Source organism: Micropterus dolomieu, linkage group LG01 (assembly GCF_021292245.1).
Source record: "Micropterus dolomieu isolate WLL.071019.BEF.003 ecotype Adirondacks linkage group LG01, ASM2129224v1, whole genome shotgun sequence".
Lineage (NCBI taxonomy): Eukaryota > Metazoa > Chordata > Actinopteri > Centrarchiformes > Centrarchidae > Micropterus > Micropterus dolomieu.
Genome location: NC_060150.1, coordinates 45,956,673 through 45,972,627, shown reverse-complemented (window position 1 = coordinate 45,972,627; position 15,955 = coordinate 45,956,673). Strand labels below are relative to the sequence as shown.

Sequence of the window (15,955 nt, the reverse complement as noted above, 5' to 3'; positions counted from 1 at the left end):
ACTAAAGGAGGCAGAGGAGTAACTGAACATCTGACACACCGAGCAGGAGAAAGTGGGAGAGAGAGAGGGAGAAGGAGAAGCCATCGCTAGCTGCTAAGCTAAAGTCGCTAACGGCTAAGCTAAAGTACTGTAGCGTCAGCTACCAAAACTTTAGAACAACTATGAGATTGAAGCAGTCACTAAAAGATGGAAAGAACTGTGAGTGCTTAGGCAAAATTACTGTAAAGAATAAGTGTTTAGCGGACAGTTGGCCGCTGTAATCTAACAAATGTAACTGTTATTTAGCAAGAGCAGCACAACACGGTACCAACACACAGGCACCGGAAACAGAAATGAGTCGACACGCTTACCGCAGTACGTCCATGTGATTGATGCCGCTGAACCACAACCTCCAGGCAAAGCCCAATCTGGATAAGCCCCCATTTACTTTGGTACAGGTGGTCGTGGGTTTGATTCCCAGTCAGGGCAAGGGTATCCAGTTGGACCTTTAGGCTTCATGCTACCAGTTGAGCCAACTCGGGTCAACAAGGAACGTGTCAGGTGCTAGGGAACCAGGCCAACCTGATGACAAATGGGCTACTGGATCAAGACATTCATGGACTAGACCAGAAAACAACAAATCAGTAGGGAGATGTCGTCATCATCATCATCATAATCCCCACACTCAGCCCTTACAGCACAGACTGACCTACGATTGAAGATCATAACCAAGCTGGACCCCCAAGTACAACGACCAAGATTGCCAAGCCTAAGTGACAAAGTACCCTCTGAAAGTCTGTTAGATCCCTATCCCTATTAAAGCCATAAGCGAGACCAATGAGCTGATGTATGCCATAGCAACAGTAATCCTAGAGATACTTGGCTATAAGATGAACACCACAAGACTTACGTGGAGGAGAAGGCTAGAAGCCAAGATCAAGGCAACACGAAGAGAAGTTAGTCAGCTCTCAGAGCCACAGAAAGGTGCAAGGAGAAGAACTACAACAAGCTGTTGATACCTGAGGCACTGGAGACTGCCAAACAAAGACTTACCGCTCTGGCTACCCGCCTAAAGAGATACAAGGGAGAAGCAGAAACCAGGAAAATAAACAGGATGTTCTCCACTGAACCGTCCAAAGTGTACTCTCAGTTGAAGGGTAATAACACAAGATCAGACCCACCCAGAGCTGAGACTGAACAGTACTGGAAGAACATATGGGAGAAAGAGGCATCACACAACACCAATGCTCAGTGGCTAGTGGATCTAAGAACAGATCACAGCAATCTCCCAGAATAAGATCCAGTAACCATTACAATGGCAGACATCCAAGAAAGAGCGGCAGGTATGAAGAGCTGGACAGCACCAGGCCGTGACATGATCCACACCTAATGGCTGAAGAAACTAACTGCACTGACAATGAACGTCTGGCAGTACAAATGAACCAACTGCAAACGGTTGGGACCCACCCAGAATGGTTAACCCAAGGACAGACGGTCCTGATGTTGGGGTTTTCAATATATGGTCAGGTTTGGTTATTAGCTGAATATCAAAGATATTATAGAAATATTCATAAAACGATTAATATTCAAAATTATTAATTATAATTAATAAATACAGGGCACCACCCTGGAATCAGGGACCAATAACCAAAAATGAGCCAAATATGGTCTAAAAGAGGGTTTGTCCACCTGTAGGTGGCAAACAGAGAAGGGTGAATCGGTACACTGGTCGTGGCAACCAACTCTTACAACAACATTATATACAAATAATCGCAGGCAGCGACTTCTTGAAATTATGGTAGCATTTATTCAACTCAAGCATAGATCAATCCTCAACAACTTTAGTGAGAAAATCACTATTAACTATTCTAAGCAAATGAAATAAAGCTAATAAAATTAAAACATAGAAAAGCATACAACAAACCAGCAAGCGTGTGTGTGTGTGTGTGAAAGACAAAGGAGTGGGAGAGAGTAAAAGAGGGGGGGTGGATCTAATCGCCGGTTCAGAATGCGCTAGAGGCCAGCTGATTTTGGAATCAAGATGGTGGTTCAAGCCATGTGATTTCAAGATCAAGAAAAATCACTCTCCCCCAGATCTGGTTAGCTTCAGAGATCATGTGGTGTGTGCATGTGGGGTTAGTAAACAGAATGAGGAGAGAAAGGCACAGAGGAAAGCTATATACAATATACCACAGTCTGTCCTACAGCCACCAACAGTGAATGTTCATTCAACAGCTAAGTGAATACCTCAGGCAACAGAAACACAAGGGTTAGGACAAGGAAGACGAAGAACCTTCATGGAGAGACAAGCCGCAGCACGGCATGTACCACCGACAAATAGAAGAAGTGGGTGATATCAAGAAATCCTACTAGTGGCTGGAAAAGGCTTGACTAAAGGACAGCACAGAAGCACTAATCATAGCAGCACAAGAACAAGCACTCAGTACGAGATCAATAGAGGCTGGGGTCTACCACACCGGACAGGACCCCAGGTGCAGACTGTGCAAGGATGCCCCTGAGATCATACAGCACATAACAGCAGCGTGTAAGATGCAGGCAGGAACAGCATACATGGAACGCCATAACCAGGTAGCTGGCATAGTGTACAGGAACATCTGCCATTAGAATGAGCTGGAACAATACTGGACTCAATACTTAGTTGGGGCCCCTTTTGCTGAATTACTGCAGCAATGCAGCGTGGCATGGAGTCGATCCGTCTGGGGCACTGCTCAGGTGTTATGAGAGCCCAGGTTGCTCTGATAGTGGCCTTCAGCTCTTCTGCATTGTTGGGTCTGGCGTATCGCATCTTCCTCTTCACAATAACCCATAGATTTTCTATAGGGTTAAGGTCAGGCGAGTTTGCTGGTCAATTAAGAACAGGGATACCATGGTCCCATGGTCAGCAGCAGGAAGCATGAAGTGCTCTAAAACTTCCTGGTAGACGGCTGCATTGACTTTGGACCTCAGAAAACACTGTGGACCAACACCAACAGATGACATGGCACCCCAAACCATCACTGACTGTGGAAACTTTACAGTGGACTTCAAGCAACGTGGATTCTGTGCCTCTCCTCTCTTCCACCAGACTCTGGGACCTTGATTTCCAAAGAAAATGCAAAATTTACTTTCATCAGAGAACATAGCTTGACACAAGGAATGCAACAGCTGAAACCCATGTCTTGCATACGTCTGTGCGTGGTGGTTCTTGAAGCACTGACTCCAGCTGCAGTCCACTCTTTGTGAATCTCCCCCACATTTTTGAATGGGTTTTGTTTCACAATCCTCTCCAGGGTGTGGTTATCCCTATTGCTTTTACACTTTTTTCTACCACATCTTTTCCTTCCCTTCACTTCTCTATTATGTGCTTGGACACAGAGCTCTGTGAACAGCCAGCCTCTTTAGCAATGACCTTTTGTGTATTGCCCTCCTTGTGCAAGGTGTCAATGGTTGTCTTTTGGACAGCTGTCAAGTCAGCAGTCTTCCCCATGATTGTGTAGCCAACCAGACTGAGAGACAATTTAAAGGCCTTTACAGGTGTTTTTAGTTAATTAGCTGATTAGAGTTTGGCATCATGTGTCTTCAATATTGAACCTTTTCACAATATTCTAATTTTCTGAGATACTGATTTTGGGGTTTTCATTAGTTGTCAGTTATAATCATCAAAATTAAAAGGAATGAACTCTTGAAATATATCAGTCTGTGTGGAATGAATGTTTACATTATACAAGTTTCACTTTTTGAATGGGATTACTGAAAAAAATCAACTTTTTGATGATATTCTAATTATATGACCAGCACCTGTATATAGCCTACATTTATTATGAATTTTATAGTTACTATTGATAATAGTTAATACTGATATTAAATTGGGGGTGCTGGGCGTCCTCCCCCTTAAAAATTTGGGCTTTAAACACTTAATTTTCTGCATTCTGGTGAATTTCTTTGCACCAATTTTTTGAGGAAATGTCTCCGGTGACAATTCAAAATAAGAAGAATATAGTGTAATATAATGCAGTAAGGCTGTCAGATATGTATCTCCTGTAGATCAACTTTTCTCATTTAATTTAATCCCAGCTGAGTCTACATACATACAGGCATGCCTGAAGTAGCCTAAAGTCTTTTCAAATGTGCATATGGCACCTTTTTACCTCAATGATAAATAAGCTTAATTAATCTGAATTCAGTTAAGAATTATTTATTCTGGAGACATTTCCTGCACCAATTTATGGTGGAAATGTCATTATTTTTATAAAGGGAAGGAAAAAAATTTAGATGCCAGGTGACAATTCAGAATATAAAAATATAATAGAAAGTAATGCAGTAATCACTAGCTTATCATTTTTTTAGCTCATATCTACGCGGCGATTTTTTTAATTTTGGCCCACAACAGCTCCAGCAGAAGGGGAGGGATTGGGTGCTGTAAGAGATTTGATTGGGCCAGCCCAATGTCAGTATAGGCCAGACGCTTTATGGGCCAATCGTTGGCTCATTTTTAAAAAACAGTTTGGCCAATATAAATAAATAATTTGACTTGTAGCCTACTCAATGAGACAAGCACACTGCTCTTCATCAGAGGAAGAAAACCGAAACTGAAAACACTTGTGATCAGACAGCAATATCACCACGCTAAAACCCTCGAACTCCCAGGAATCTGGTAGAGGACCCGAGCTTGAGGATGGGACCCATACCACCCCACCAGGAGGGTGAGAGGGGGAATTTTTATACAAACACACACACACACATATATATATATCACGTTAGGGACACAGATATCTTCTATCTTCTTCTAACTATCTTTCTTTGGGTGATGGACGCTTGATACAAGTCCAGCTTGAGGACTTGTGCTGAAAATGTTTTTGACAGTCATCATTTTATCACTACAGTATTTTACTTTTTACAGTGGATACAGTGTCTGCACTCTTTTCTATAATGGGTCTGTTTATTGTTATTTTTCATACATGTGATCTGCTGGGACTAATATCAATTGTATTTTCAATTAGTTTTATTTACATTAAAGCTTTCATACTTTACTTGCTATTAATTTCTCAGCAGTTTCTGAGCTGTTTCATATTAAGTCCTGTTCTGTCTATTTCCCCAGTAAATACAATATCCTGAATTGTGAGGGGAGCCCATCCTGCCTTTTGAAGATCGAACAGAAGATCTCCCTTTCCATCATTTCATGTTTTGCTAAATTAGATATGAGCTTGATTTATAAACACTAAGGAAGCTCTCTCTCTGGTACTATTTGAATGGACTGGTCTGTAAACTGGTAAATTCCAAAGCTACTTTAGTAATGTTCACTGATAGTTTGTACCATTTTCTCAGTTTTTCCATCTGGTCACCTTAATGTGAGAAATTATTGTTTACACTTTACAAATACAAACTGTCAGACAATGTGTTTTTTTCTGTGCCATTTCTAAACAAAGCTACATATAAATATAATACATCTTTAGCAGTCATTAAATTAACTTAAGGGGAGATGAAAACAGATGGACTGACATAAAAAGATGCATCAAAGATGCACAAAACACACACAAGCACATGACTGCATGAATACATACAAGTGTAGTTACAACCTGCAGTGATTTGACAGCTCATTGAATTGTTATAATAAAGTTTAATAAACAAAAATCACAGCACCCTGTTAATCACAATATGACATGTTACACAATATGACATGTTCACATTACAGTCATTTGTCAAACATTTGTGTCTAAAGCAGTAATTTGTGGTTCATTATGTTGATCCATTTATATAATAAAGTGTCAGATTTTATTATACTTTATCTGTCATCACAGACTTTCCTTCTGTGGACTCTCAGAGACTCACTGTGAAGTTGTGGCCTCAGCTTTGAAGTCTAACCCCTCCCATCTGAGACTGCTGGACCTGAGTCACAACAATTTGCCGGATTCAGGAGTGAAGCTGCTGTCTGCTGGACTGGAGAGTCCAAACTGTAGAGTGGAGACTCTGGGGTCAGTTCATGTATTCTACTCTTGTCTAATGCATACCTGAATGTTACCTTCAGTTCTCTTGTTTTCTGGGTTTGTCTGAGCACAAATCACAATAGGTCTTTTTTCAAGTTTGTCAGTCTGAGCAGTTTGGCTCTGAATTATTAATTAATTAAACTGTAAGATTTATTACAATGTGCTGCAAAAATAAATCAACATTTAAAATTTTACATCCAGCATGAATGTAAAACACAGCATTTTACAGGAACTGCTATACATAAAGCCCATCTCTCTCACACAGAGACACAAACACACTCTTAAACTCAAATATAGGAGCTGACAGCTGCATCTAGATAGAGACGACAGTGGTGATGAGGAGAGTCTAAATCTGTAGTTTGAAATGAGCACCAGAAGTGCTAGGACAGGTGTTGAAGAGCTCTGTAAAGCTATGTAATAATTATTTAATATTTATTACATATTGTCCATCTTGGAATTTTTTGGAAAAATCTTTCTTAGCATTTTTTATATAGCGCCAGCTAATAACAGAAGTGACCTCAGCACTTTTCATATACAGCTAAAACAAAGAAATATTTCACTTTTAGTGCAATGAATGTAGGAAGGTTCACCTTTTTCCTTAAATCAGGGGAAAAAAAACATATTACTTTTCTTTTTTCTTTTCTAATTTTCTGAGATGCAGCTGTATATTGAGACATAATATTAAATCAACCACCGATGGAATATCTTCATTTCATCAACATGAATATTAAAATCACCTACACAAGTGATGATATTTCAACACATTCTCATCTCAATGCGTCATAACTGATGCTTAAGTATTTTACGCTAAAGGTACCCTTCAGCATCGATCTGAAACGCCCTTGTTTGCTACGTTACAGCAGCACATGGGAGGCTAACCCTACCTGTTAGCACATCAACCTAAACCTAAGTCAGTGACTTAGCTTTTAGGTACTAACATTTCTGATGAGGGTAGGGGCTTCGGGGGGCTGTCAACACTTTTATCACGAATGTAGCTAACTAGCTACTGATAGCTAACTAGCACTTCCGGTCTGTACGGGACACCCCAGAGCGTCTCATAGAGAGGCTTCCTGAAGCGTCTCATAGAGACTACGCTGTGTCACTCTTTCTCTAATCGTCGGTATATGACGTCCTGAGATGAGAACGGGCTCGATATTCTTTTAAGGACAAAAATTCTAGGAATACAGATAAATATTCTGAATAATGACACGGAGAGTTGTACACTATAACAAGTAGAATTAAGAGTCTGTTAAAGACCCAAAAAATAGTCCATGTGCTACATACTGCTTCATTCCATGGAATAATGTTAGGAGAGCAGTGGAGGTACAGTGATGTGCAATATGTGGCCATGTGCAATGTTGGCAACTTGGTGAAACGTTTAAAAATGTTTTCAGATGTCTGTTTGTAGAATGGAAATTTATTGTTTCTAATGAACCCAGCATCACTGAGCCCAAAATGAATTTCCCACGGGAAAAATAAAGTCTATTGTAAGTGAATTAATTTAGGCTAAAATTATCTTTATGACTGAGCCAGGCTTAAGTAAAAAAAAATAAATCAATATGATAATCACATATTAAATAGTTTACCACCCTAGATGATGGCTTGAGATCAGCAGCATGTTATTAATCTGTGTTGACATGAATAGGTGTATGAATGACATTTGGATGATGTCTGTAGAAGGCTGACATGATGATCCACAATAACACAATGACAACGTCACTCACTCTCTTACATCACTACACAGTTAAAACCTGAACACATCTGAATGGATTGTATGTGGATTTTTATCTGCATCATTTATTCTTAATACAGATTGATTCGCTGCAGTTTGTCAGAGATCAGCTGTGGTTCTCTGGCCTCAGCTTTGAAGTCCAACCCCTCCCATCTGAGAATGCTGGAGCTGAGTGACAACAAGCTGCAGGATTCAGAGGTGAAACTGCTGTGTGGTTTTCTGGAGAGTCCACAATGTAGACTGAAGACTCTGGGGTCAGTTCACTCACTGTCTGTTACTATTGTAGATCTTGAATGAACAATTGGAACTTATTTATGTTCAAACATATCTTACCTACATAAAGTTGTAATTTTCTTTTATTCATATTTTCATGTTTCTTGTATTAAGTTCTGCAGTCACAAATGACTTATTTAAAAAAAAAAAAAACTGTAATACTTATCATTTCTGGTAAATGGTCATATCTGTATCCAGAAGATCCTCTGAACTAATATCTGTTTTAAATTGATAACGTTTTTTGCTGAAGTACATTTATTTCTTTTATTCCTTTTAACTTCAATGTGTCTTCATAAATGTCTGATCACTGATATTAATCCCTCAGAACACGCATACAGCCGTGTGTCACTGTTTTTATGGGACCATTAATTTACATTAACATTTATTCTTTTAGCTCACGCTTTTATCCAAAGCGACTTACAATTGCTATACATGTCACCGGTCACATGCCTCTGGAGCAACTAGGGGTTAAGTGTCTTGCTCAGGGACACAATGGTGGATGTCTTACAGTGGGAATCGAACCCAGGTCTCCCACACAAAAGGCAAGCATCATTGACGTGATGCCTTCCCTGGCTCCTTTCCCTAACCACAACATTTAAACTACATATCTACTCTTAAGCCTAAACCAACTCCTAACCCAATTTTAACCGTATAATAAGGTCTTAATCCAAATACAGCCATTTAAACTTGTGGTGTCCAGAATTTTGGCCCCCAATGTTTGGACCCCATGAATATTATTAAACAAGCCCCTACACATACATTACTAATCTGTGTTGACATGAATAGGTAAATGAATGTTTTGCTGACATGATGATGTCTGTAGAAGGCTGACATTATCATGATCCACAATAACACAATGAAAAAGGCTCTACTCATTTTAGGGAAAAGCTCATTGATTAGGAGATAGCATTGTTGAGCAACACATTTAAAACCTGAACACATGTGATTGGATTATTTATAGATTTTTAACTCCATCATTTATTCTTCTTTCAGATTGAGTATTTGCAGTTTTTCAGAGATCAGCTGTGGTTCTCTGGCCTCAGCTCTGAAGTCCAACCCGTCCCATCTGAGAGCACTGCACCTGAGTGACAACAAGGTTCAGGATTCAGGAGTGAATCTGCTGTGTGATTTTCTGGAGAGTCCAAGCTGTAGGATTGAGACTCTGAGGTCAGACACCATATTTTACTTCTGTGCTGAGATTTCTATGATGTGAAAGTTGTGTTGACACTAAACTGCAGACATAAGGCTGATATTATACTGATCCACACTGAGTATGTTTATGCTAAAGTCTATTTATCATCTTCACTGGTTTAGTCCATTGATTTTTAACCTTAATATAACCTCCATTATATCTCCATTTCTACTATCAGACAATAATTGATTTTATGACTCCACTATTCATAAAATAAATATTGTAGATGTCTATTGTTCCCATTTCCCCAAAATTCATCCTGACATATTTGGCATCTTTGGAAACTTTGGATTCTTGAGTCGAATCTTCAATCAGTTTCTGTGGGTTTTTATTTGTGTTTGGCTGCACAGCAGCATGTATAGATGGAGCCACTGGTGGAGCTGCAGAGTTTAAGAGGTGAAGTCACGACCTCTTTATTGAAGTAGCAGCACATTGTTATTAATAATAATGAGAGCTCTTTTTACGTTTTTGTATTTTACAGTTTGAACCTGGATCCTGTTGGGTTCAGGAGTTTGGAGTTTCCATTTTCTAAACTTAAACACTCTAAACCTTCTTCAGCTCTGAAAAGATTATAAATCCTGAATGATTTTGAGGAGGAACATTATCTTCTAAAGTTACATCATTTATTCTTTATTCAGATTGTGGGATTGCAGTTTGTCAGAGATCAGCTGTGCTTCTCTGGCTTCAGCTCTGAAGTCCAATCCCTCCCATCTGAGAGAGCTGGAGCTTGGTGGAAACAAGCTGCAGGATTCAGGAGTGAAGCTGCTGTGTGGTTTTCTGGAGAATCCACACTGTAGACTGGAGACTCTGAGGTCAGAGACCTTTTTTTTACTTTATAAGGGCCCATGTCCACCAAAGCATTTTTTTCTGATGCCAGCGTCTTTTTTCAATTCATTCCAATGGGAGCAGCGCATTTTTCCAAGCTGGTAAAAACGCCAGCAGAGTGACGAGAAGTTGAGCATCATTTCTGCACTGAGCATTTTTTTCGGTCACCGTGAGTTGAAAAATGTTCAACTTTGGGAAAAACGCTGCACTCGTCACTTTCACATTTTACCCAGCCGTCCAGTTACATAGAGGAGGGGCGGGACAAATACCACACCGTAGCAACGGTTGCTATCCTGGAACTGGGCCTCATCCTCGTGGACTCACTGAGACGTTTCCTTGCCCATAAAATCATAAACCCAGACACGGCAAGTCCGTCCTCTCTCTCTACCTGCTTCAGCCTTCTCTTCATACAGAAGCAAGTACTCTGCTCTGTGTTGACATTTTTACATCCAGTGAAGTTAGGTAGAACTACTTGCAACCATGGATTTTATGTATCATAGCAAGCAAAGCAGGAGGAGAAAACGCTGCGCCTCAGAAGAGCAGTTGGCGTTTTCAGCTGACAAAAAACGTTTTGGTGGACACAGCCCTTAATACGATGTGAAAGTTGTGTTGACACTAAACTGCAGATGGAAGGCTTGTATTATACTCGTTGTTACAAATTTGCCTCAGGGAGTCCACACACACACAGAAGTTCCAAAATCCAAATTAATTAATTTAATAACAGGGAAATACAGTGGAGTGGGGAGAAATGGTTGCATGTGGGGATAGTGGATAGTGTGGGGCCTGTGTGGATGCATGAAAGTATGTGTGTGAGTGTTGTAACAGGTAAAAACCCAAACCTAACTCAAAAGGTATGAAGGCCATGAGGATATGTTAAGGCTGCCCATAAAGAGAGCACAGCCTATAGGAAAACAGCACTTTTGTGCTTTTGGCTCCTCCCTCCTCTCAGGTGCATGCTGTTGCCCAGGCTCCTGCAATAAGCAAACTGGTTGAGTTTGGTATGGAGGATCTCCAGGATGAAAGGGTTGAATGCCAAGCTGAAGCCCACAAACAGGATCCTTGCATATGTCCCTGGAAAGTCAAGGTGCTGCAAGATGTAATGTGGTCTTATGTTGACTGTATTATCCACTGACTTGTTTGCCTGGTAGGCACCGTCCATGTCCTGCAGGTTGGCCAACACCAGTCTTTCAAAGGACTTGATTACCATGGATGACAGGATGAGAGGCCTGTTGTCATTTAATCCTGTTATGGAGGATCTTTTAGGAGATCGGGATAATAGTGGAGCACATGAAGCAGGAGGGAACTTCACATAGCTCCAGTGATATGATGATCTTTGTGAAGATGGGGGCCAGCTGAGCCCAGCAGGATGATGACACAATCTTTGAAAGAGCAGATACACGCCCTTATCAAAGATCCAGAGTGCAGGTGGGGTGTCAGTGGGGAGGGGTGGCTGTTTGATGTTCGAGTGGGAGAGGGGTGAAATGCGGGCTTATCATCACTGATACTGCCTCGACATAGGCCTAGCCTACCAGTTTTTCTCCTTGAAGCACAAACATGTATTCACTTTCCCACCATTCATGAAATTGCCTTCCTCCTGCCTCAATTTTTCTCGTCTTGGACATTTAGGGATTGTTTGTATACATTTCTCATCTTCACTTGTCGAAAAACTACTGTAGTGGGTGTGGAAACATCGCAATCTAGTGGTGGAATGCCGTCACGTCTCATGTCACAAAATCAACATGCATTGTGGGAGATGTAGTTTATGGCAGCATAGACTTATTTTAGGACAATCATGAATCTTTAAAGCTTTCGCGAGGCACATAAAATGACACATGTGGTGTAGGGGTATGGTCATCTGTATTTGGGGATGTCCATCAGGCCTCTCCACATTGACGCAGGGCCATCAGAGTGGCTTCTCTTTGCTGCTTTGACCTATTTTGTCAGCATGTTTCTGGCCTGGTTGTACAGGATTACCAGCCCCACCTGTGGCTTATTAATATGATCCATTTGCTGGGTACCGATCTCAGAGCAGCTGAGAGTAAATGCTAAAAAAACAGACCCTGCCGACCTCAAAGGCTACCACACACTACTATCCTCCTTCTCAGCCAGTATTAGAGCTGTCATAACTGTGTTCTATGATAACAGAAACAACAGCGCCACTGACTTACAGAAATTATTTTCTACTTTTAAATCTCTACTACATCCTCCTCTGCCTACACGAGTCACAAACCTGTCCACCGATACCTTTGCCTCCTTCTTCAAAGACAGAAGTGTTAAACAAATAGTTGAGAACTATCTGCCAGTTTTACTTCTACCATTTCTATCCAAAACTTTAAAAGGGCGGTCTTCAAGCAGGTCTAAGAATTCCTCTCACAGACTGACCTCCTTGATTAAAGTTTGTCAGCCTTAAGAGTGACCACTCTACTGAGATGGCTCTGTTGTCTGTGACAGAAGCCATAAGATCAGCTAGATCTGCAGCCCAGTTCTTGGCGCTTTTCTGCCAGACCTATCACCTCCCTTTGACACAGCATCCTGCTGTCTGCATTCTCAGCAATGGGTATCTTGGGCAAAGCACTCCTGTGGTTTGAATCCTACCTCTTTGGGCGTTCCTACAATGAGCTTTGGCAAGGACAATTGTCCTCATCTCACTGCCATTCTTGGTGCCCCAAAGCTTGGTTCTCTTCTCAATTTACACCACCTCACTGGCGCCGACCATTCGCTGGCATGATTTCTCCTACTACAGCTATGCAGATAAAATCCAACTCTACCTGTTCTTCCCGCCAAATTACCCTACTGTCTCAGCACAGATCATGGATTGTCTTTTAAAAATAATGCCCTACCTAACTCAGTACGCTACCAAGCTTCTGGTACAGGCCATGGTTATCTCTCGCCTCAACTATGGCAATGCCCTTCTAGCGGGTCTTCCAGTTTATGTGGTGAAACTCCTACAAATGGTCCAGAATGCAGGGGCACATCTGAATGTGATTCATCATGTTGTTTCAAGCAGGAACATTGTCATCTGAAGTTATTTGATTTATTCTTTATTCAGATTGTGGGGCTGCAGTTTGTCAGAGATCAGCTGTGCTTCTCTGGCCTCAGCTCTGAAGTCCAACCCCTCCCATCTGAGAGAGCTGGACCTGAGTGACAACAAGCTGCAGGATTCAGGAGTGAAGCTGCTGTGTGATCTTCTGGAGAGTCCACACTGTAGACTGGAGACTCTGAGGTCAGTAGAGGGTTGGAGTCAGTCCATGCTGGTTTCAGCAGTGATACTTCTGTGCTGAGATTAATATGATGCGAAAGATGTGATGACACTAAACTGCAGACATATGCCTGATATTACATTGATCCACACTGAGTATCTTAGTGTTATTAATGTCTGTTTTCTTCTTGACTGTGGCAGAGCAATGTTGAGCTCACATTTAAAACCTTAATATAACAAGAAAAATCTACACTGGATAATTCACTCTGAACCTATTAATCTCGTGCTTTTTAGTTTATATTTCAGATCTTGTTTATGTTTAGATAAATTATAGAAAAAATATACATACATTAAATAAATAATCTCTTTTTCAACTGTCAGACAACAACAGTTATATTCATTATTTAATTTCCAACATTGTTGTGAAGCTATATTATGCTTATACTGACTCTGAAAAGATTATAAATCCTGAATGATTTTGAGGAGGAACATTATCTTCTAAAGTCACATAATTTATTCTTCATTCAGATTGTGGGATTGCAGTTTGTCAGAGATCAGCTGTGCTTCTCTGGCTTCAGCTCTGAAGTCCAACCCCTCCCATCTGAGAGAGCTGGAGCTGGGTGGAAACAAGTTGCAGGATTCAGGAGCAAAGCTGCTGTGTGGTTTTCTGAAGAATCCACACTGTATACTGGAAGCTCTGAGGTCAGACATGTTTTTTTACTTTTGTGCTTAGATTAATTTTATGTGAAAGTTGTGGTGATACTAAACCGCAGACATAAAGCTGACATTATACTGATCTACACTGAGGGCTAAAGTCTATTTTCTTCTTCACTGCTTTAGTCCATTGACTGTGGCAGAGCATTGTTGAGCTCTACATTTAAAACTTTAATATAACAAGAAAATTCACTCTGAACCTATTAATCTCATGCTTTTTATCTTATATTTCACATCTTACATTTGTTTAAATAAATTATGATAAAAAAAATAAATACATACATTGAATAAATAAATAATGTTTCAGCTAAACTTATGCTTTCTAAACCTTCTTCAGCTCTGTAACACAATGATTTCAAGCAGGAACATTGTCTTCTGAAGTTACATAATTTATTCTTTATTCAGATTGTGGGGCTGCAGTTTGTCAGAGATCAGCTGTGCTTCTCTGGCCTCAGCTCTGAAGTCCAACCCCTCCCATTTGAGAGAGCTGGAGCTGATTAACAACAAGCTGCAGGATTCAGGAGTGAAACTGCTGTGTGATCTTCTGGAGAGTCCACACTGTAGACTGGAGACTCTGAGGTCAGTAGAAGGTTGGAGTCAGTCCATGGTGGTGTTTAGAACAGTATTGTTCTAAACAGTATTAATTTAAATTCAGAACAAACGCAAAGTAAATCCTCGCTTGGGTTTTATCGCTTGACTATCTTCCAGTGTTCATACACAATGCGATATTGCGAGTAAACACAGCCGGCAATTACTACAGCGGTATGAAACCAAAGTAAAGATTTTGCTATGATTTAATTGCAACGAAGGGTTAAAAATTATGCTGAAATGTTTACAACATGATGTCAATGTGAATTCATGCTTTGTCCAGTCTGCCAGCAAGTCAGCAGGACAACCACTTTTAAAATGTTTGGTTTCTGAATGAAGTTCGGATCAATCAGGGCTGTGCAATGCTAAATGCTGTGCAATGCTCTGTAAACTCTGATTTATGACTTCTGCTGTCTGTCTTATTCTCTCATCAGATGGAAGTGATCTCCGTCAGAGTGTGAGTGATGAGAAAGGTAGTGGTGTTGAGAGGGGTTCAGTTGTGTCCTGACAATCCAGAGAGGTTGAAGCAGCAGCATCAGCTTGAGTGTGGAGAAGCTCTGACTGGGCCATGTTACTGGGAGGTAGAGTGGAGGGGAGAGCTTCATCCAGCGGTGACTGACAGAGGAATCACAACAGTGCTGCAGCCTGAACTGCTCTGAGATCAGCTCCACTGTCAGACACAAAGTCAAGTCCACCATCATCCCTGTGTGTTCCTCTGAATGTGACAGAGTATCATCAGTGGATCTGGACTGCTCTGCTGCTGCTCTGTCACAGTTTCTGCAGACACACTGAGACTCCTCCACTCCTTCTGCTCCACACTCAGCCATCTCCTCCAGCTGGACCTGGACTTTATTTTAAAAGTAAACAAATATATAATTCTGCACTAATAATAATATCAATAATATCTGACCGAAATAGTCTATTTTACGAAATAGTCTATTTTATCCCAACAGATTGTGTTGTTGCAGAAAACTGAACTAAAGAACTGCAAAGTCTGGTGACACTTATCTGCAGGTTTGTCACTATGAAAGACCTCTTTCACTTTCACGTCGTTATCTAATCCATTGTTAATATGAAAATATTGATTAGAGTCGTTTTTAGTCACTGATATGTATCTGGATGTTAGTGAAAAGCCAGTGCTGTTTTAAACCTTGATGACACACTGAACACCAGAACATTTTAATAACTTGTTATAGGATATGTTTTTATTTTGACATTAAATTAATCAGCAAAAAAATTATATGTAAGTACTAACTCTAAACTTTAGTGTCATTATTAGTGATTAAGATTATTTACTTGTGTATATTTGTCCTGTTTTCTCATTTCAGTTTATATTGTTGCAGAACGAACACAAATCCTGATATTCAAATCCCATCTTCCTTCTCATGTAATGAAAACTTCCCTAATCATGCTAATATAAATATAAATGTCCTGCATGTTGGTGTAAATAAAGCCCAGTTATTGAATTA

The 15,955-nt window shown here is 40.5% G+C and overlaps 1 protein-coding gene and 1 long non-coding RNA gene across 2 annotated transcripts in view; both read left to right on the top strand.

Moving 5' to 3' along the window:
• LOC123983745 (ribonuclease inhibitor-like) overlaps nt 1-9,850 on the top strand; it is a gene marked incomplete at its 3' end in the record, with an annotated part of 13,718 nt that extends 3,868 nt beyond the window's left edge. Inside the window, exons 3-6 of the mRNA XM_046070095.1 lie at nt 5,778-5,951; nt 7,776-7,949; nt 8,962-9,135; nt 9,799-9,850. Coding sequence (XP_045926051.1) covers nt 5,778-5,951; nt 7,776-7,949; nt 8,962-9,135; nt 9,799-9,850 — 574 coding nt within the window. The remainder of the gene's footprint in view (nt 1-5,777; nt 5,952-7,775; nt 7,950-8,961; nt 9,136-9,798) is intronic.
• Nucleotides 9,851-13,163: 3,313 nt separating this feature from the next.
• LOC123967791 lies at nt 13,164-15,955 on the top strand. Its single transcript, XR_006824346.1, has 2 exons — nt 13,164-13,208; nt 14,921-15,955. It is a non-coding gene; the product is annotated as an uncharacterized LOC123967791 (long non-coding RNA).